At 55.5% G+C, this 21,941-nt stretch overlaps 1 protein-coding gene across 10 annotated transcripts in view; it reads left to right on the top strand.

Moving 5' to 3' along the window:
• The window catches only part of PRDM2 (PR/SET domain 2), a 127,588-nt gene extending 112,474 nt beyond the window's left edge, over positions 1-15,114 (top strand). For 9 of the 10 annotated variants that reach the window (XM_044769725.2, XM_044769726.2, XM_044769722.2 and 6 more), the window contains 2 exons: positions 8,207-8,350; positions 13,315-15,114. In XM_044769725.2, coding sequence (XP_044625660.1) covers positions 8,207-8,327 — 121 coding nt within the window. In that variant the 3' untranslated portion in view covers positions 8,328-8,350; positions 13,315-15,114. The remainder of the gene's footprint in view (positions 1-8,206; positions 8,351-13,314) is intronic. The other variant, XM_070511016.1, reaches the window with a different exon arrangement.
• The last annotated feature ends 6,827 nt before the right edge of the window (positions 15,115-21,941 follow it).

Genomic DNA, 21,941 nt, shown 5'->3' with positions numbered 1-21,941 from the left:
AGTGGCTCTCAAGGGTGGCCTTTAAAATTCTCAATTCCCGGGATGCAAACCAGCTAGATCAGCGCCACGCGGGCTGAGCAGCAGGCCTCAGGGCTGTTTTCGTCTCCCGGGTGACTCCAGGGAGTGTCGCAGTTTGAGACCCCCACGCCAGGGCCTTTCTGAGCCTTTGGTTCCACCCCAAAGCCAGCTCCCAGCTTCTTGGGCAGCTCTTGCGACTGTTCTGTGTGCAGAGGGTCAGCCCCATCTGGCTTTTGGAATATGGAAAAGAGCTCTTCCATCCCCATTGCTGCAAGGTCTGAGTCAAAGGACCAGGCTTTGGTGTCAAATGGTCCTGGATTCAGATCTTGGTTGCACCCCTACTGGCCGAGGGAAGGTGGACATTGGGCTTCCTCACCTCTCTGAGCCTCTGTCTCCTCTTCTGTAAGATGCGGACTGTCACAGTCTCCACCTCAAAGGCTGCTGGGAGGATTTGAGGAGCTCCTGTTAAGCACCCAAAGTAGCTCCTGGTACATAGTGGGTGCTTCACATTCTTTTCCTTGCTTGACATCCTCATTTTACAGGCAAGACTGCTCTGGCTCAGAGAGGTGGAGACATTTCCAGAGGCCACACAGCAAGTCAGTGGTGGATCGAGGGCTGAAACTCAGGTCTCCTGCATCCCAGGGCTATGTCACTTCTCCCACCCCGCCTCCCAGCCTGGGGACCTCAAATGAGTGAGAAGGACCCAACGGGAGCAGAAGGGGCTGCCCTCTTTAGATGGTGACCATTCCGGAAGTGTTTGGTGGCTGGTGCCAGGAAGCCCCCAGTGCCTCCCACTTCTCCCACCTGGGGGCCTTCACCTGGCTTCCAGGGAAATCCAGCGTCCTCTCAGATTGTCTTACTTTGGCACCGGCTCCCATGCCCTTGGCCTCTCCCTCGCCTCTGGCAAGAGCGCAGAACATCAGACACTGACTTCTAATGAACGGTGCTCCGAGAATTTACGAGAGTTGTGTGACTCCTGCGGGGCTGTGTGGTCTACCCAGCTTTGGGGACTGCGTTCCAGGAGATGTCTCCTGACACGTGTGGGAGGAAGAGGTGAGGGAGGGACGCAGCAGGCCGTCTCCACTCAGTGCCTGGGCAGTGTGGTAGGGGAGCGTGGAAGAGCGCCTTGGCCCGGTGGGGATGAGAGAGAGCCCTGGAGAGCGTGTCCTGGAGCCGGCCGCTCCCCCTCCCTGCTCCCCGTGATGGAGTTCTCTGGACGCTGCCCCGGTTTCTGTCCTCCCTGCCTCTAGAACTCGCTTCTTTTGTGCGTTTGTCTCTGCCATGCCCTGGAAGCTGCTGGCCTCTAGGAGGTTCGGTGTGGTGGTCCGCTGGTTTTCAGTCCATCTCCTTGACCCTCGGGCAGCGGGGGACACTGTCAATCCTCCTTATTCCTTGAAATATTGCCGCCACTGACACCACCATCTTTCTCACATCACTGGTTGCTCCTCAGCATCCCGTCCTCCTGCAGCCCCTGGACTCCTCCCCTCGGTCGCCCCTCCCCTTAGTGAGCCCGTCCTGTCCACCTAGACGCTGCCCCATCCCAAAGTCATGGGGGTCGCGTTTCCACCACCCGCTTGGCTTCTCCCTCAAATGTAATCCTCGCAAAACTGACCTCCCCACGCGGCCTCCTTCTCCTGCCGTCTTCCCACCACGGTTAAACGGACACCGTCCCACCCTGGAGTCCGGCTAGACTCCAGTCTCTTTCTCAGCCCCCTGCCGCAGCCCCAGCATCCAGTTAGTTCATCAGCAAACCCTGTCCGCACCACTTCCGAAATGTATCCAGAATCCAGCCACTTCTCACTACTTGCCTCCTCAGCTGGCCCCGAGGTCCAGGCTGCCATCATCTCTCGCCTGCATGACGGCAGTCGCCTCCTGACTGGTCTCCCGTATTCCATTCTTGTCATCCTACAGTCTGTGCCCAACACAGTGGCTACATCAGGCCATGTCACTCCTCTGCCCGGAAGGACAGCCTGACTCCCACCTCGCTCAGGGCCCTACAAGACCCTCCCCTCTGCCCCCCTTACTTCTCTGCTATCCCAGGCAAGTGTCAGCTCAGGGCCTTTGCACATGCTGTTCACGCCACCTACAACACTCAAGGCCCAGGTCTCCCAGCGGATCCGTGACCCAGCTCCTTCGGATCAGCTCACACGTTTCTTTGAAGTCTTCCTCTTCCACCCTGCCACCCCGCCCGCCCCCACCGCACGTCCGAGCTCTCTCCTCGGCTTCGTTTCTCACCATAGTGATCGCTGCCATTTGACATGCCTCTTCCTCATTCATCCACTTTCTCTCTCTACTGGGACGTGGCCTGGGACCCTCCCGTTCTCCACTGTGTCTTCAGTGCTCACACCATGCTGAGCGATAGTTACTGCTCATCCAGGGGCCGAGACCGACAGCTGTGACGGGGCCTAGATGAAGATCTCAGGAGGTGGGGGCGGGTGGGCATGGCCTTCCCAGATGGCAGGGAATTGGGAACAGTCCCCATCCCATCACATCCATCACCTGTGGCCCCATGTGTGTGTCTGTCTTGTCTGACCAGTGACCGCGGTTTCTCCTGTTAAGCTCTTTGGGGCACAGCAGAGAGGCCCGGCATCGTCTATCTTTGTTGGCTTTGGATTTCCCTGAGAATTGCCTCTTCATGTCATTAAATTATCTGTTCAATGATTGGATAGGCTTTGCCCATTTTTATTTAGTTTTTGTTGTTACTTCAATGCATCTCCCTGGCCCACGCGTCCCTTGTCCCTGGACGTCACCTTCTCCCCAACTCCCCAAAGCCCAGTGAGGCTGGAGCTCCAGGAACACCAGTTAGGGTGAGGGAGCCTCCTTCCATTGTGACTTGTTAGTCCATGGAGATGCCCCAGGCAACACACCAACTGTTAGATCCTCCTGGGTCCTGCCTTGCTCTCTGCTGGGGCCGTGGGCTGGACCCTTCCTCTCTCAGAATCCTTGTCTGTGTCCTTGTCTTCTCCCTGACCCCAGCCTTCCCTCCTGTTCTTTCCGTTTCATTTCTCATGTGTAGCTCAGTGTATCTGCATATCTCCTTTCCCAGAAACCAGTAGGAGCTAAATGAGAACGTGGCGGCCTGGGAGCCCGGAGGCCCGAGTCTCGGCCTCGCGCTGGCCTCAGACTCCCTCTGGAACTGAGCGTTTTTCCCCCTAGGCTCCACCAAGTCACACTCAGACTGCTCAAGGTCAAGAACCCTGTGTGTCTTACTCACCAAATCTTCCTCGGCAGAGCCCCTGGACGGTGGTAGACACACCGTTCAGCCAACAGATAGTGAATGGCTCCCTACCGTGTGTCAGGCACCTGTCTCGGTGCTGGGGGTATGTTGGGGACAAAAAGTGACATCCTGGTGGAGCTGGTAAACAAACAACCAAGCAGCTCCCGAGTGTGTTGGCGGTAAATAGAGTAAAGAAAGTCACTGGCCTGCAGGCCGGGAGTGTAGGGGAGGGCGTTGCAATCTCAGGTGGAGTGGGGAGGGGTGGGTCCTCAAGAAGCCGGCTCTTGGCAAGAACTTGGAGGGAGGGGCGAGCCCCGTGATGCCCTGTGGGGAGCCTTCCAGGCAGGGAACAGGACGTGTCGAGTCCCTGTGGCAGGACTGGACCAAGGAAATGTTAAGTGGCTGAATGACAGAATGGATGTGTCCCCAAGTGCCAGGAATAGAACAGCTCTGCCCTTTCGGTGCCTTCAGACCATCGAGGGATTCTGACAATTAAGAAATTACCATCCGGAGGAGATGATGCTGTGAGGCCACTGTCTATGAGCCCTTGCTGCGAGCCAGGTGTGCTGGACACATCCTCTCCGCTCATGCTTCCCCACCTGTGCAGACTGGGGCGAGACTGCGTGTGAGGCCCCGCTGTGCTCTAACCATCCATGTGTTTTTGTTCCACTTAGGTGAAATGTCCAGAGCCCAAGAGTAGAGAGCTTTCTTCAGGTGGATGGACAACTCTGAGCAAAGTCTGTGTGGAGCACTGAGCAGGCCCCTCCCGGCCACAACACTATTTTATAAAAGTTAAACCATGTCGTATGAAAACCTTATAAAAGAAGTGCTATACTCGCCTGCCTGTTAGAAACAGCGGATGCTGAGCTTGTTCCGCCCTTTCTTGATGTCTTGGATTTAGTGACGAGCGTTAGCCGTTTTCCTGGGCTGTTAGGAGAGGTGTTCGAGGAGGCCTCCTAAGTCCGTCCTGTAGCCCTGGCACTAAATGGGCGCAGGTTTCCTGATGTCTGAAAAAGCCTGTGCAGTGGGAGTATCGTGGGGTCTAGACTCACTCATTTCTTCATTCATTAAATTTTGAGGGTCTGCTATTCACTCACTCAAAATTAGAAGTTTAGGCTACAATGATGAGCAAACCCAGCCAGGTTTTGCAGTCATAGACCGCTGGTCTCCCGGGAAGCCCCGCATCCATCACACAGTCACACAGACAACATGAAGCCGCAGGGCTAGGGCAGAGAGGACATGGCCCAGGGCCACTTTGCCTCACACAGGTGGCCTGGAAGCATCTCCAGAGCAGTGGTTGCCTACTTTGGTCCCACGTGGGACTCACTGGGGAGCTTAAAACACTGATGCCCAATGCCACCTGCAGCAGTTCTGATGTCGCAGGTCTGGCATGCAGCCCGGGCTGCCCCAGGTGATTCTAATGAGTAGCCGGGGCTGAAGGCCCCCTGGCCAGAGGGCTCTGTGTGGATGTGCTGGAAGAAGCCCCGTGTCGCTGGGGTAACCAGGGCCGAAGGAAGTGAGATGAGCTGGGAGGTCAGTGGGGCGGACTATCTGTGTAAAGAACGTGGTGCCCATCGGGGGGCCCGGAATTGACAGTTGCAGTGGGGTGTGTCATGACCCAATTGCCTTGGGAAGGGAGGGTCACTCCTCAGTCGAACAGATGGGAGGGGTGCCAGCGTGGCAGTGAGGAAGCCAGTGAGGAGGGGGTCTCGCAGGAGACCAGGCTCGGGGGAAGCGGGGGGTGGAAGAGAGGGAGGGAGGCCCGGCTGGGCTCCTGCCCTGACGCTCCACGCCGTCACCCCACTGGAAGATCCCACGGTGCTGACCTCTTCTCGGAAGGCAGCGGGCTCTCCCGGCCCGGTCCCCGGGCTCTTCCCAGCCCTGCTCTGCATTGGCAGGCCGGCGGGGGCGTCCCCACTTCACAGATGAGGAAACAGAGGCTCCGAGGCCGGGAGGTAGGGAGAGCCTGGGTCTCACAGCCAGAGAGTATGAGGAGGGGAACTCGCCCCCGGTCTCTGATGGCCGTGCTGCCACATGGCTTCTCGGGGTGTGTGGCACCTCCTAGGATTCCTTTCTTCCCTTAGCAGAGCCACCCTCTCCCCCAACCACCACCGTCCAAACACAGGGCTCGTAGAGAGTGGAGCGCCGGTCAGAGCTGTGCCGAGAGCTGTCTCTAAACTTAATTATCACAATAACCCTCTGAAATTACTGTTCCCATTTTTCCGATGGTGAAACTGGAGCTCAGAGAGGTCCATGACTTGCTGAGGTCACACAGCTAGCAAGTGGGCACCAAGAATCATGAGGTCTCTGCACGTTCACCACCACCAAGCTGGGGACTGAGAACTGTCTGGTTCTGGGGACGCTGTTCCTCGGCACTTAGCATCACGGCCCCAGATAGCCACTGGGCCCTCCGGGGTCCTTTGACCAGAGAAAGGGTTTCAGGATCAGGAAGGAGACTGTCCTTCTGGCCATCACTGCCCTGGTCCTGACGGGAAACAGGTGGTGACCTGGTGGCCCATGGATCTGGGCCTAGGCTCTGCTCCCCTAGGAAAGTCTCCACATCTGTCTGAGCCTCAGTTTCCTCATCCGTGAAATGGGTATAAAAGCGCTCGGTCTTCCTACCTCCTGAGTGGCTGGGAGAGTCCAGAGATAACCACTGAGAAAGGCCCTGGGGACCACAGGGCCATGTGCCTGTCCCTCCATTGGGATGTTATGCTCCATTGGGCCAGGCAGGGTGCTGGCATGGTGGGAGGGACCTGTCCTTGCTGGCTTTGCCCTTGGCCATAAGTGCTCCCGGCAGGTGGATGCCCAGAGCCAGGAGAAAGCACGCCCCCTAGTGGAAACGGCTGTGGTTGCTGCGGCCTCAGAAGCCTGAGTGGAACAGAAGGGAAGGGAGCAGGGAAAGGCCGGCAGCTGGAAAGGCTGCGAGGCTAGGGGCTGTTCTCCCCGTTTGATTGATTTGGGTTTTGAGTGTTTAATAGATGAGTGATGATGGTAACAGACAGAGGAAGAAGCTGGATATCGATGGCGCAGGGCCTGAGCGTCTCCAGAGCTGCTGCTCGTCCTGTATACCCTGCTGGAGACATTTCCCCAGAGGGGACATGGGGGGGAGACCCGTGATGTGCCAGGACCATCCCTTATTCCCCAACAGGACAAGGGTGTGCAAGTTGTCCCTGTTTCCAGGCTGCCTCACAGCTGGTTGCCAACTCATGGTTGGGACAGCTGGCCCAGGGGCTGAGCTCACACCGGGGTGCCAGCCAGCCCATGGAGCCCCCACAGGCCGCCTTGGGGGCCTTATAATCCCTGCAGCCTTGGTGGACCGTGTGGGGCACAGGCTTACCGCTGAGTGCCGGGTCTTGGTCTTCTGCCTTGAACCTTGCTCAGGTGGTGGAAAGAGCTGACCATGGGCCTGGATCACACAGTGTGGGGGAGAAATTCAAATGCGGCGGCCTGAGCCTGGATGGGGAGCCAGGCCCTCGCTGGTCTGTTTCAACGTCTGTCTGTTCATGCGTTCACTTATTTCATTTATTTTCCTAAGCACGTACTGAGAGCTACCTTGTCAACTTTGGCACTGCGAACACTTTGGGCTGGGTTGCCCTTTGCTGTGGGGATCGTCCGGTACGTTGTAAGATGTTTCACAGCATCCCTGGTCCCACCCACTAGATGCCAGTAGTAACATCCCTCCTCTCAGAAGTGACAGCCAAAAATGTCTCCAGACATTGCCAAATGTGAGCCTGGGTTGAGAAGCACTGGTCTAAACCCTGGCGGTTCAGCTTCGAGACTGGCCCGGTCCCTGTCTCTTGCTCCCTCACACAGAGCTGGCTTCCTGGAGCACGGGAAGTTGTCGAAGTGTCCATCCTTCCCACTGTCCTGGTCATCGTGCCCACCCTACCCCGGCCCCCCCACATCTCACCTCCCACCTCTCCTGACCAGAGGGCCTGCTCACTTCTGTTCTTCTATCTAGAGAGGCAGACTTGGGACCAGGGGCAAGTTACTGAACCTCCCTGTGCCTCTGTTTCCCCATCTGTAAAGCAGGGCGAATAGTATCCGCCTTGGTAGGTTGTCCATAGAGTAAGATATTGATACACGTGAAATACCTAACACAGTGCTGGGCACATCATTAAGTGCCATCTGTGTTGTTCTTATTCGATAAATACTTATTTCCGTTGTGCTGGGCTGGGGACGCAGCAACGAACGAGACAAAGGCCCTGACCTGGGGCTCTCACAGCTCACGGGGGAGGCGGTCCATTGTCCTGCCTTTGCCACTCAGCCTAACAGTGCTATGATGGGAAGGACGCGGGCGCTGGGGGCACACAGGAGTTAGAGAAGAAACACTTCCTGGAGGAGGTGGCACCCCAGCCGAGGCCTGACAAACAAGCAGGAGTGAGCTGCTGAAGGAGGGGAGCAGTAACGTCTGGGTTACCCATCTTTAAAAAAACTTTGAAGCTTTTTCCTGAAAAAAATCCAATTTAATGGGCTGTAGTAGCAAATAGGGCCAAGCGGTGTCACAGGATTTCTGAGATCCCGGATGTGACAGTGCTCGGTGCAGCGAAGCCAGGATAGAGGGCCAGTGTGGAGCCAATGGCCTAGAGGGGACCGGGCCCTCCCTCCTGTCCCCACCCAAGGCGATGGATTGGTACTGGAACCCTCCCCAGGTGCTTTGGAGGGCAAAAGGGTAAAGCTGCACACGAGCGTTCATCCCCAGCTCGCCTCCTGCGGTCCCCAGGATGACCCCGCTGTGCGCAGGGTCTCCGAACCCAAATGCTGGGCACATCCGCTGGCCCGTGGCCTCCAAGAGGAGGGGAGGTGGCGGACCGGGCTCAGTGGGGCTCACAGGGGTTGTTAAAGCTCGCGTCCTATTGGTTTCAAGGTGCCTGGAGAGGCGGGGCCCTCACTGGGCCTCCCAGGCGCCGTCCGGGTCAACCGGCCAGGCCCCTGGTGATGGCATGTGTTGTTCCTCTCCCCGCACAGCTACAGTCTCCGCCTGGCATCCCGGTGCCCTCCACCCGCCGCCCCCTACATCACCAGGCAGTGTAGGAATGTCAAGGCCGCGGCTGCAGCCCAGTTCCAGGGACCCCTCTTCAAAGAGTAGACGCTTCGCCTGCTCCCTGACAGGTACGAGAAGGCTGGAGCAGCTTCTGGCACCGTTTGGGTGGCTCTGGGCACCTCGGGGGGCTGGGCTTGGGTCTTGGGCGGGGCTGGGCGGAAGAGAAGGGGTGGGCATGATCGTTTGTACAGCCTCCTGTGTGCCAGCTGGGGCACTGGGCCTCCTGCAGGGAGGGTGGACCCTGCACCACCTGGGTTGATATCCCAGCTCTGTCGCTTATTGGCTGCGGGACTCAACAAGTTTCTCAGTATCTCTGAGCCTCGGTTTCCACGTCTATAAGATGGGGATGACAGTAGTACCTACTTCCTAGGGTTGTGAGAATTACAAGTGTTAAATGGGTGCAAAGCACTTGGAACAGTGCCCGGCCCATAGGAGGCACTAGGTACGTATTAGCTGTGATTATTGGGATAATAATAATGGTAATAATACATAGCACTTAATCACGGCCTCCAGAGGCTTGAAGCCCAGAGAAGATTGTGGACGCCCTATTCCCACAGTGGATTTGAAAGTGAAAGGAATCCTAATCTGTAAAATATGAAACTTAGAATTCTGTTGAACCAGAAGCCTTTTTCCAGATTTTCTAATGGTAAAACCTGAGTTCATTCGTAGAAGCTGGACTTTCCATCTTGGGGGCTGGGCTTCCCTGTGGTGACACAGCATGCCTTCTCTCAGCATGTCCCCGAGACAGTGTGTCAGGCATGACTGGAGAACCCCATGCACCTGTGCATTGGGGCACTGGTTAAAAACAGCCTAGGGTCCCGCTGCCAATTTACTGAACAAGCATGCTGGTGCACAGGGCCTGGGAATCTGTGTTAGCGGGTGGCGCCGTGATCTGGGACACACGTAAGATTGGGGGTGCCTGTAGGGTCGTTTGGAATGAGAATGTGGTTGTTTAAGGCAAGAACGGGCAGAATTCTGCAAGTCTGGGGTCTTTTGTGTGGTACCTTCTCTGCTGTCTGCCCTCCCACCCCCATCACTCACTCGCTCCTCCCTTCCTTAGCCGTCGGAGCTTCTGGGCTTGCCCTTATTTCTCTAGGAACTGGGGAGGCGAATGAAATAAAACCCCCCTTCCCAGAATCTGTTGTCTGCAGCCGGAACTGAGCCCACCCCTCGGGAACCTGCTCCTGAGAGGGGACGTGACCCGAGCTGGGAATGCTCTGGGGCCAAGTTGACATGGACGCTAAGGTGGCAGAACTGGAAGGGCTGGGAGGTCAGCCCCTCCCCCTGTCCCATTTTACAGATGGAAAGAGTGGGCCCAGAGAGGAGAGGCTTGGCTAGAGTCTTCCGGAGAATGGGAGGCAGCACCAGGATGAGCACTTCCCAACTCTGAGTCCCATGCGTGTCCCGGGACCCTCCCTGTGGCAGCAGAGGGAGAGCCAGGTGCAACTGGGCTGATTCCTTCACAGACTGGGCATTTCCTTGGGCCACCATGGTCTCAGCGATGATGACGTCCACCCACGGCATTTGCCGAGCCTTGCTAACTGAAGCTCTCCCCTGGGGCCAGGGCACGACCCCATACAGGTGCATTCTTTTCCCTTATTCTCAAACCTTTGCAGCTTCCCCAGCTAGATGCTCAGATGACTACAGGCCCAACTCAGTCTGCATCTGCCACCCTCAGCTGGTATTCACTCGCCAACAGTGAATATGCCAAACTCAACAGTTTAATTTCTAAGGGACTGAAACTTGCTCCTTAAAGTCTTATTTAATTTTTTCTATTTTTCGAATTTGTATTGACAACAAGCATGTGCCACTTATAGAGGTAATTTTTTTAAATGACTTCAGACACATCTTCCGTGTACTGTTTGTCCTAGTCTGCTGGGGCTGCCATGATAAAATGGCACAGACCAGGGGCTTAGACAACAGACACTGATTTCTCGCAGATCTGGAGGCTGGAAGTCTGAGGTCAGGCTGCCAGGCGGCGTCCTGGTGAGGGCTCTCGTCCCGGCCTGCCGACAGCCCCTTTCTCACCGTGGCCTTGGTGGTGAAGAGAGAAAGCTCTGGTGTCTCTTCTTACAAGAGCACTAATCCACTTGTGAGGGCCCCACCCCCAAATACCATCACACTGGGGCTCACAGCTACCCTATGTGAATTTTGAGGGGACACAACTTAGTCGATTGCACTGTTTAACACAGTTCCAGAATGACCTTTAAAAATACCATGGCACTGGATTTTAGCATGAGAAGGGATGTGTAGGTCCACGCCCTCGCTTTACAGAGAGGGGACTGAGGCACGGGGCGGGCGAGTGGCAGACGTGGGAGCAGAACTGGCATCTCTGACTCCTGCAGTGGACAATGGACTTTACGTGGGCTGTGTCTGTCCCCGCAACCATATGCAAACTGTGTATGAGGACAAGGTTTGTTCTGAGAAAAGGATGGCATCCTCAGAGCACCAGGACCCGTGACTGCCTCTCACCCCGTTGTCCCACTGGCTCAGAGGCTCTGTGACCAGGCCGTCTGAACCGGCTGTTCTCCGGCATCTGCCTTCTGCCGTCCTGGGCTGCGCCTCCCTTTTCTGTGCTCTCACGGTGTCTCAGGCAAAACCCAGAGCTTTCTGTTCACTCTTACAGATAGGGAAGGGCCACACTGCCTAGTCCAGCGCGAAGCTTCCACTGCACGTCCTATTTCACCTCTGTCTCTGTCCAATCCTCGGGCCAGCTGGACTCGTGCCTGAGGGTCTGAGAGGGGGGTCCAGCGGAGGGACTGGACCTCTCACTTGTCTGGCTGCCACCGTGATCCTCCTCTGGGCTGTCGCTGCTCCTCTGGCTAAGACCTCTCACAGGGTCCCGGAGTGGGCTGGGTGGAAGGCCACCCTGATAAGAGAGCTCCCCTCTGGCGCAGCCTCTGCCGACCTCCCCTCAGCTCCAGCCCCAGGTGTCCAGCCCACAGCCCCTGCTGTTGGGCTCCTCCCTGGAGGGCGGCCTCTCTGGTGGGGCCTGGCAAGGTGGCTTCTTTCGTGGATCCTGCTCCACGACCTACAGGAAACTCACACAATGGCCACGCCAGATGAGGGGTGCAGGCCGCTCCATGCTGGCCGTGTCTCTGCGTCCGTTCCTCCCTCTGCTGGGGCTCCGCCAGGCGTGGGCACATGCAGGCCGCCCCTGGGAAGGGAGGCTGCCTGTCCTGAGGGCGCCCCGCTCCACCGCAAGCAGCTCTCTTTCCAGCCTCATCAGAGGTTTTGGGGGATTGGAATTGATGTCGTGTAGTGGTTCGTGCGCATTTTCTGGAGTTGAATCCTGTCTCCAGTAACCCTGGCAGCTACTTCACGTCTCTGTGTTTCAATTCACCCATCTGTAAAATGGGTTAATAATGATAATATCCCTCTCCTGGGTATCTTGTAGGGATTGCGTAGGCCAGTTCATGAAAACACTTAGGAAAGTGCCTGGCGTATAGTCAGCCTTCTATAAATCTGCACCGCTATTATCATTCTTCTCACTGAGTTTGTACAGCGTCATTAGTAGGATCGGGAATAGTAACGATGACCAGGTCCTCTGGGTGAGAGAACTGAACCCCTGAACCTAGCCCAGCACAGCTCCAGGCTCGTATGCGACCCCCCAAAGCACACAGTGTGAAGCACTCACCGTGTGCCTGGCTCTGTGCCAGGGGCTGGGACCAGGTCTCCATGGAGGAAGCCCGAGGGCTGAGCCACAGGCTCGTACCAGGAAGCAGGCGCCGGCTCTAAGCAGGCCTGACTGGGCTCCGGGCCCACCCCCGCCCCTCAGCGTCAGCCTGGCCTTAGGAAAGTTACTTCTCTGGGGCCGGCCCAATGCCGAGTGGCTAAGTCCGTGCGCTCCACTTCCCCTCGGCCCAGGGTTTCGCCGGTTCGGATCCTGGGCACAGACGTGGCACCGCTCGTCAGGCCATGCTGAGGCTGCATCCCACATGCCACAACCAGAGGGACCTACAGCTAGAATATATAACTATGTACTGGGGGGCTTTGGGGAGAAGAAGAAGAAGAAGAAGAAAAAAAAGAAGATTGGCAACAGATGTTAGCTCAGGTGCCAATCTTATTTAAAAAAATGAATGAATAAATAATAAAATAAAAACAAATTAGACTTCAGGAGTTGAACCCAATCTCTCTCCCCTACTGCAGAACCCCATTGTAGTAGTTCTGCTGGATAAAGTCTTCAAGAAAAAAAAGTTACTTCTCCCTGCTGAGCCTCCGTTTCTTCCCCGCAGAACGGGGGTCTGTGTCACCTGCCCTGGGGGGTTGTGAGCGCTAGAATGGCGGTCAGTGATAGCGTAACTACTTGGAACCTGCTTGGCAGTGTCGACTGAAGCTGAACACACGCACACCCCGGGACCGAGTGATGACGCCCCAGGGAGACCCTCATCGGAAGTGTGTGCACCAGAGCACACCTGCGAGAGGGCTCGTGTTACACATGCACACCCACCACCCAGCGTTTCCACGTGGCGGGAATATGGGCACGTGTGCACCGTCCGTGTCCCCTAGACGTTTATGAGAACGTCCCAGCAGCGTTACTCATGGTGGCCCCGGACTGGACCTAATCACTTGTGCCCTGGCAGCAGACCAGGCGGATGCAGGGCGCAACCCTCCCGTGGACGCCGGCACAGCAAGGAGATGCCGAGAGCTAACAGCCCCCGCTCGGGAGGGACGGCTCACACACGTTATGCCGAAGAAGCCAGCGCAGGAGGCTATGTGCTGACTGGCTCATTGATTTAAGTTAAAGAGCGAGTAGAGGTCAGGATGGTGGTTATTCTGGGGGTGAGGGTTGTCCTAAAAGGGTGTGGGTCGGGGCTAACGGAGGTCGGCCGTGTTCCGTTTCCTGATCTGGGTGCTGGTCACACAGGGGTGTTCACTGTGAAGATCCACCAGCCTGTGCTTCTTTCTGTGTGTGTGGCATACTCAATAAATCGTTTAATTAGAAAAATGAAGTGGGATAATGCCTGAACAGCCCACAGTGGGCCCCGAGTGTGCGGCAACTGTTACTATTTTTCTTTTCTTTTCTCCTCAGCACCTGAAGTGACCTGGAATCAGTGAAGCCAAAGGGACGAGCCTTCTGCCCTGCAGGGAGGACCGACCTGTCCCAGTCGTACGAGCCTGCGAGAGCGTGTGCGTGCGGCCTTCAGACGGGGTCCGAGCCCCAGGCAGGCAGGAAGGCAGCGGACTCGGCAGGGATGACACGTGGGTGCAGCCCCCGGACCGTGTCCTGCAGCGCAGCCTTCCTGTTGGGTGGGGCCTCTCCTACTATGCAATTTTTCAAGAGCTCCTTGATCCTGCTTTTTGCTTCTCGAGTTGTCTTCTGCCGTGACGGGGACTTCGGTCTGGCCCAGGGTCAGCCCCAGCCCTGTGCAAGGAAGGCCTTCAGGCGGAGGCCAAGTTCCCCTTCCACGCCCCTCACCCCCACTCTCCCTCGCCCCCCATCTCTGGGAAGCAATACGTGTGGGCACGTTGGAGCCTCGCTGACCGGCCCTCTGGCCCCTTCTTTGCCCGAGCCACCTGAGCTGCTGGCTCTCGAGTTCTTTCCAGATTTGAAATTCCAGTCAGTCCATGTGCACCTGGGAGGAGGCCCTCGTCCCATTGATAGATCGGCTCCTCCCGTGAGAGCAGCAGGGAGGGGACGCCTGTAGGGGCAGAGGGAGGTCTCCCATGTGCTTTGCCTCACTTGCCGGGACCATCAACACCGTTAGTGTCTGAGCTTCTCAATTAGCTGAAAAGGGAAACAAACAAAGAAAAATTGGGCAATGGAAAATAAGTTGGAGGATTGAAAAGCAAGGGGGGAAGAAAGAGATTTCCAGAGGCCATCGGTCGCCTGCCAGGGAATGAGGGCGTCGGGTCCTGCCCGCTGCGGGCACAGCCCACGTCTCGGAGAAACGGGTGAGCTGAGCTAGGCGTCCGACTCAGTTCAGTGAGGGCCTTGGGTTTTGTGCCTTTGGGGCAGACCCCAGACTAGGATGTCGGAGGCCACTCTGGCGCTGTTTTCTCAGCTCCATTTCCAATAGTGATAGATTAAGCCCAAAGTGGAACTTTGAAGAGGACCAGTGGTCACACGAAAAAGGGACTTTTTTTCAGGGCTACTACGGTTGGTCTTACAACTCTGTAAATATGTACGTAGACACTTTTAAAAGCACGTATTTATGTCCCTGACTGTAAATGCCCCATTTTTAAAGTTTTATAACTTGTGTTATTTAATTACCCAGTCGACTGGCTGCAGCGTGGGGTCTGGTCGTGGTCCGGGAGCTCCTCACATGGGCAGAACGATGCCGCTCGTTGGCCCACGTCGCAGTCTCCCTATTTCCCACCCAGCTAAAAACCGTTGTTTGTTTGAAATTTTTGTAAACTGGAATCCTTTTGCCCACTCCTAAAATTAGCCCTCACAAGCATGAAGAACTGTGGCTGTCCCTTATCCTAACGATATGATTTTGTCCCATAAATGTTGACGCTCACGAACTGTACCCCAGCCTCTCAGTTCTCGAGGGTTTTCCCCTTTTAGCAGCGAGGAAGGCTCACAAACCTATAGCTTTCAAAGTCACCTTCAGCCAATGGCAAATTCTGGAAAATGTCGTGGGGGACCTGGGGACACTCGTTTCTGGCACGCACAAACGTGCTGGTCAGCCTGCAACACCCTCAGACCAGCAGGAGAGTTGCCACGAGTGTTTCCATCCTGAAAGGGGAGGGCGGTTCTTAAAGAGTGGTGTTTCCTGGTCAGTGATGGTTCTCGCGCGTGCATTTGGATCACAGAAGAGGATGGTTCTGTATCTGCCATGTGAAGAAAATTAACAATAAACGTGTTAAGCGCGATTGTAAGGAACAAGCGTGGAGCGATGGTTCTGGCTTCTGTGTTTTGTGTATTCCGTTTTGGTGGTTTCTGTGTTGGTGGGGTGGGAGGTGGGTGGGAGTGGGCTGGCGGGGGGGGCCCCTGAAGGCTCCATTCCAAATTCCAACAGGGAGAAGCGGAAGGTTTTGAGGAAGCTTACGGTGCAATTATCCAGCCTGCTGACCAAGCTTACTGCCTTCAGTCCCTCTCCCACCCACCGGCCAGTGAGTTAGGCCGTTTCATTTAGAAAGGCCTCCTATGATTGCAAATGTCTTCTTAAACAGGCGTATTGAGATCTAATTCACATACCGCACCATTTACCCCTTTAAGTGTACAAATCAATGGTTTTCCCTATATTTACAGGTGGGCAACCATCACCACAATCAATTTTAGAACATTTTCATTCACTCCAAGAAGAAGCCCCCTATCCGTTAGCAGTCACTTCCCATTTCTCCCCGAGCCCCCAGCCCTAAGCAAGCACAAGGCTACTTTCTGTCCCTACAGATTTACCTATTCTGGACATTTCCTGTAGATGGAGTCATGCAATGTGTGGTCTTTTGTGTCTGGCTCCTTCACTTCACAGAATGTTTTCAAGGTTCATCCAGGTTGCAGCGTGAATCAGTACTTCATTCCTTTCTAGGGCCAAATAGCGCATTGTCTGGACACGCCATCTTTCATTTATCCATTCTGCAGTTGATGGACTTTTGGGTTGTTTCCACTTTTTGGCCATTAAGAATAATGCCGCTATGAACGTTCCTCTGGAAGTTTTTGCGTAGACATAGATTTTTGGGGTATATCGCTAGGAAGGAATTGGTGGGTCATATAGTAACTGTATATTTCCCATTTCAAGGGACTGCCAAACTATTTTTCAAAGTGGCTACACCATTGTACCTTCTCACCAGCAATATATGAGGATTCTGATTTCTCCACATTCTCCCTAGCACTTGTTATTGTCTTTTTAATTTTAGCCATCCTAGTGGGTGTGAATGCAAATCAGTTCTTTGAAGGGCTAACCATCCATCTGATGACACATCCTGGCAGAGTTAGATACCAGGGCCCGCACGCAAGAGGATGGGCATGAGAACAGGTGAATTTTGATGGGAGGTGAGAGACCCATTTTCTTGGATTTGGGGTGGTAGATCTAGGAGGCCCCAAAATGGTCTTTGCCCCCATCCAAATCTTGCAGAGAGGTAGAAGGAAGAGCCCAAAGTTCTGTCTTCTCACTTAAACGCTTTCTCTAAAAAGAAGACGTGATGTAGTCAGAGTTCTCTAAAGAAACAGAACCAATAGGAGATATATCTATTTTTTTATTATGAGAACTGGCTGGACGGCAGAAGAGATGAGATGAGCCAGCTCCACGGGGAGGGGAGGCGGTGGGAAGGGGCAAATTCCTCCTTCTCTGCCTTTTGTTTCCTTTAGGCCCTCAACAGATCCCATGCCGCCCACCCCGTTCAAATGCTAATCTCACCCGGAAACACACTCACAGGCGTACCCAGAAACAATGTGTAATCAGGGCACCCCGTGGCCAATCAAGCTGACTCCAAATTAACCCTCCCACGTGACTTTCCAGTCTTTGGAGCAAACCTGTCTGGGAAGCAAACACAGCAGAACCTCCTAATGAGGCAACATCAGTGGATCCAGCTCATCAGCCTTGGCAGACCTCCGGTCTGGGCACGCAGAGGTGAATTTCACACAGGCCTGCCTGTGGAGGGGTTCACAGTGGGGGAGGCACAAGAGTAGATGGAGGAGAAAGCAGACCATTTGGGAAATGTAAGAGGCTGGAGCAGAGGCCAACCTTGGGTCCTTGAGAGCATAGAGGTGGGACCCCTCATCCAGCCTGGGCCTTAGGGAGGGCTTCCTGGAAGAGGAGGGAACACAGAGGACGCTTGCAGACCCTGATCGGTCTCCTCCCCTGATCTCCATGTTGGGCCTTAGAAGATTCACGAAGTTTTCTTAGTTACTGCAAGTAGCCTGGAATTAAAATGAAAATGAGAGGGTGCATCAGTGGACTGCTTTTCAGCTCCATCGGGTGCGCTCACACATATTCCATCTCATGCTTCCAATAAGCCCTAGGGGGCGGGCAGGTCTCATGTCTCTTCTACCAGATGGAGCCCCGACAGTCGATGACTCACCCAGGTTCCACCTGTTCAACGTCAGGAGGGACCAGAGCCCAACTCCGACTCCAAGGCCAGGGCTGCTTTTCCACAGGCACCAGTGCCTGAGCGCTGTGACAGGCCAGATGGTCCCTGCATATTCCCTCTCGTCTCAAAACAACTCAACAGCATGAGTACCTCCATGGCCACTTCACAGATGAAGAAACTGAGGCTCAGACACATTAAGCAATTTGTCCAGGGTCACACAGCTGGCAGAGGTGGGTCAGAAAGTGGACTCAGGACTTTCAGGCCCAAAGTTCCCTATTTCCTCCTCACCCATCCCGACCCCTCGCCGTGCATCTATTGCCACCATATTGGTTCCTCCAGCTCTCAAGCCACCTGCAGGTGGAAACATTACAACCAAAGTCAGTCCCCAACACCCCAGCACAAGGCAATCTGTTGCTAGACTTTGCTCCACCCCAGATGCGTGCCTGTATGAGAAGTGTAAGTTTAAAAGTTCCGGGTCAGGGGTCACCAGGACTGGGTTAAATTTCAGATCTGCTCCTTCTTGTCCGTGTGACCTTGAGCTGGTCACCGACCTCAGCTCGGTTCCTTGCGTGTCCAAGGGTATGATCACTGTCCCCATCTTCCTACCTCTGGTGAGGAGAGAAGTCAGCTACCGCTGTGTCTCCTGAGGGGAGGTCCACTCACCCGCCCCGAGTCACGTGGCTGGTGGTTAAGGCGGATTCGTGGCCTCCACCCCCACGTCCGCCAGGTGGAGATCCCTGGAGCTGGGTCTGGGCCACCAGCGTTGTCGACAAGCTCTGCACGTCCCCCCAAGCTGAAAGCCCACTGAGGTCGAGGACCATGGCTATAGCGACCCCTGAAATCAGCCTTCCGGGCCTGGGCCGACCCTGAACCACAGGCACCATGGGGGCTGGAGGCTGCTTTAGCCGCATCTCTGGTGGTTTTTCTGCTCATCAGGCTGTGCCTGGCACTTGGTCACGGCTAGGGGAGGGGAGACGGGCTCCAGAAATGCACAGCCTCCAGGGGTGAGCAGATCCTGTTAAACCTGGCCACCTGCGTCCGCTGGACCCAAGAGGAGGGCGGTGCTGGCTGCAGGGATCAGGGAACGGAGTGGCACAGACCCCTGGGGCCACGGCACACGGAACGAGGGCCGGCTCGAATTCCCGGGACAAGTGAGAGCCCAGCGGGGACCGTGGTGGAGACACTAGGACTTGGACGAGGTCTGAGGGGAAGCAGACACCGCTGAGACCCAGGCCTGGGCGTGGTCCGCTCGGGATCCAGGGCCCCGTGCGCACTGCGCACCAAACCCAAGAGCAGCGTGCCTGGGGGTCGGCGCATCTTCCTGGGCACCTTGGTGGGAGCCAGCGAGGGGGACCCACAGCTCCCCTGAGGCTGTGATGCTGACAGTCACCAGCAGATGGGGGTCCTCCCTCACGCCAAGGCTCCAGGGCCCGTGAGCCAGCCAGGTGCTCCTGGTTAAGGCTGATTGAGGTCAAAAGGAGCCTTGAGGCCACAGAGCCACTTGGCTGAGGGGGTGTGAAGCAGGTTCCCGAGCTCCCTGCCCTGAAGAGAGAGGCTTGCTGCACCGCCCCCCACCCTCGTGCCTCAGGTGTGAGATGAAGGAAGAGATACAGTGGTCTGGGGCAGGGTGTTCGGCTCCCTCTGACCCTCTAGGCCCTGAGGGGAGAAGTCCACTGGGTCAGGAGACTGGAAGCTTCAGAAGCCCCAGCAGCTTTGCCTTGCCACGGTTCAGCTGAGAAGACGAGCTGCTGACCCTCAGTCCGTGGAGCCTGTGCTCCAAGAGGCCGACCTGGCCCAGGACCCGCCCCATCTTTACAACAGGCTGGAGGGGCGGGCATGAAGCGCCCAGTCCAGTGGGAAATGGAGCCTGCAGCCTGTCCCTGGTGGATGGAGTGCAAGGTAAGTTTCTCTCTTCTTCTCCTGATCTGCCCTCCTAGTCCCGCAGCGGGTCAGAGAACAAGCAGGTTTGCTGTCAGGATGAGGCTGGGGAAGGCCACTCCTGGTTATATGACTTCCGGTCAGCTCCCTTCCATGCAGGGCCTGGGGAAGGGGCCGGGGCCATTGAAAGTCAGCGCTTACATGATTCCAAGAGTGACAGTCTCCTTAAAGTTTGTACCTGAAACTTGCCTTATGTATCGCCTCCTAGCCCTGGTCCTAGTAGCCTGTGATGCTGTGTGCACATCTCTGAATCAATCATGTCACTAAAAACACTCCAAGGACATCCCATACACTTAGCATAAAATCCAGCTCCTTTTTCTGGTTTAGAAGCCCCTCCGGCCCCAGCCTCACCTTGCACATCACCATCCTCCTTCCTGCCTTCTCTGTTCCAGCCAAAGCACTTGTCTTTCTGCTCCTGGACTATGTAAACTTTCTTCTGCCTCAGGGCCTTTGCATGAACTAATCCCTCTGCCTGCAATGATTTTCCCACCAAGAGTCACATGGCTCTCAGCTTAGGCGTTGTCTCCTCAGCATCCTTCCCTGACTACTCAAGCCTCAAGTGGCCTCCCCATCCCCTGTCATTGACCTTGTTGATTTTATTCACTACCTGAGATTTTCTAGTTTCTCAGCTTCTCTAGAAGCTGAGACCGTACCTGTCTATTCCCTTGCCGGCAGCTGCGGCCAGCACCCAGTAGGCACTCAGGATTCACCGTGGGGTGCATTGAGCGGCATCCCTGGGGAAATGTGACCTCGGGGGAGCCCTTGACGAATTGGGCTCGAAGGCAGCTGTGTGAAAGTGGCTGGTTTGCAGCTCCAAGCTGGGTGGCACCTTCTGCCTGGTTCTCAGCCGTGGCCTGCTTCTGTGCAGGAGTCTCTCTGTGTGGACCATTTTCGTGGCCAGAAGGGGAACCGAGGGGGCTTTTATTGTAAATGTCACTGCTGCAGAGGAAGGGTTCCCAGGTGAGACTCAGCATGCCGGGTCACATTTGAATTTCAGATAAACAATGAGCAGTTTTTGCTAAGTATAAGTATGTCCCAAATTTTGCACGGGGTACACTTATACTAAAAAATTGCTTATTGTTAATCCGAGATGGAAATAGAACTGAGCATTCTGTATTTTTATTTGCTAAATCTACGAGCCTATTCAGAGGGCTAAGCCCTTCAGCGACGGGGACGTCTTGCCGGATTCCAGCCGGTCACTCCATGCGCGCGTCAGCCAGACCTGGCCCTCAGCCCGGCAGCGGGGGCAGCGGCTCCCCCTGCTCTTCATTGCAGCTCATGCCTTGGAAGCGGAGGTCACCGATGTCAAGAGGGGCCTTGAGGACACTAAAGAATGTTCAAGTGGCTCTTGACGCCTGCCTACATCTTTGGGCTGTGGCTCTGACCTTTGCTTACTGCATAAGATTTTTTTCTTTTTTAAATAAGTCATCTTGCCTTTCTTGTCATCTGACGTGAAGATTCCTTGACAGAGGGGCCAACAAGTGGACAGTTTCAGCATCGGTTGGTAGGACATTGCCAAACACCATCATTCTCGGGCAAGGAAGGTTTCTACCCTGGTGGCCCCCTGCCCCTTCCCGCGGCCACGCTGGGGGAGCACTTACAGACCAGCTGTTGCGTGGTCTGAATCTGCTCCATCTTACCTGAGTGTCACGAGGTGCTGCTGGCAGGGCTAAGGCACAGAGCAGAGGGAAGGCGGGGCGTGGAGCACACCACCGCCCACGATGGGGCCCAGGGAAGGGCGTTGACAGGGAGCAGAGCGTATGAGATCTGGGCTTTGGGTCACCCTGGGTCTAATCCTGGCTCTGCCCTGTCTGGTCATGCCCAAATGGCCTCTCTGTGTCCACCTCCCCCGTCTAACGTGGGGGTGCCCTGAGGATGGAGAGAACGCACGTGAAAGATGCCAGTTGGTGGATGGAAGGCCCTGCTGGAACTTAATGGTCTGTTATTATTGGCCCGCGACCATCTTCTGATGTTTTAAGGGGCAGCTCCTGTTGTGGATCGTATTAATCTGCTTGGGCTGCCATAACAAAGGACCACAGACTGGGCTTCAACGACACATTTATTTTCTCGCAGTCCTGGAGGCTGAAGCCCAAGATCAAGGAGCCAGCAAGGTTGGTTTCCCCTGGGGCCTCTCGCTTTGTCTCGCAGGGAGCCACCTTCTCCCTTCTCGCTGTGTCCTCACGTGGTCCTTTCTCCGTGCACGTGCACCCCTGGTGTCTCTCCTTCTTGTAAGCACACCAGTCCTGCCTGATGAGGGCCCACCCTAATGACCTCGTTTAACTTCTACCTCTTTCAAGGCTCTGTCTCCAAATACAGTCACATTCCAAAGTACTGGGAGTTAGGATTTCAACATATGAATTGGGGGAGGGGTGGGGGGAGGAACGCAATTCAGTCCATAACATGACTATTCTGATGTTTTTCTGTACATTTGAAATAACACGAGAGATCCATGGGAGAGAGAGCAGAGCGTGTGGAAGGTGTGGGCCTCGGGTGTATGCAGGACGTTGGTCTGAGTCTTCGCTGTATTAACGTCATCAAACAGCACCTCCAGCCATCCCTAATGGCGCGTCACCATTCCTTGCTAGGTTCGCTGTTCATAACCCACCTCTAAGTCGTGGAGTCCAGGCAGCTTTTAGCCTTGTACTCTCCCTCCAAGTATGCAACAGTCAGGTTGGGTGCTTCGCGCTGCAGTAACAAACACAGTCTTGGTTGCTGATAACAAATGCTTGTTCCTTGCTCATACTA

This window comes from Equus asinus, chromosome 5 (assembly GCF_041296235.1).
Source record: "Equus asinus isolate D_3611 breed Donkey chromosome 5, EquAss-T2T_v2, whole genome shotgun sequence".
Lineage (NCBI taxonomy): Eukaryota > Metazoa > Chordata > Mammalia > Perissodactyla > Equidae > Equus > Equus asinus.
This window is presented reverse-complemented; position numbering and strand designations above follow the sequence as displayed.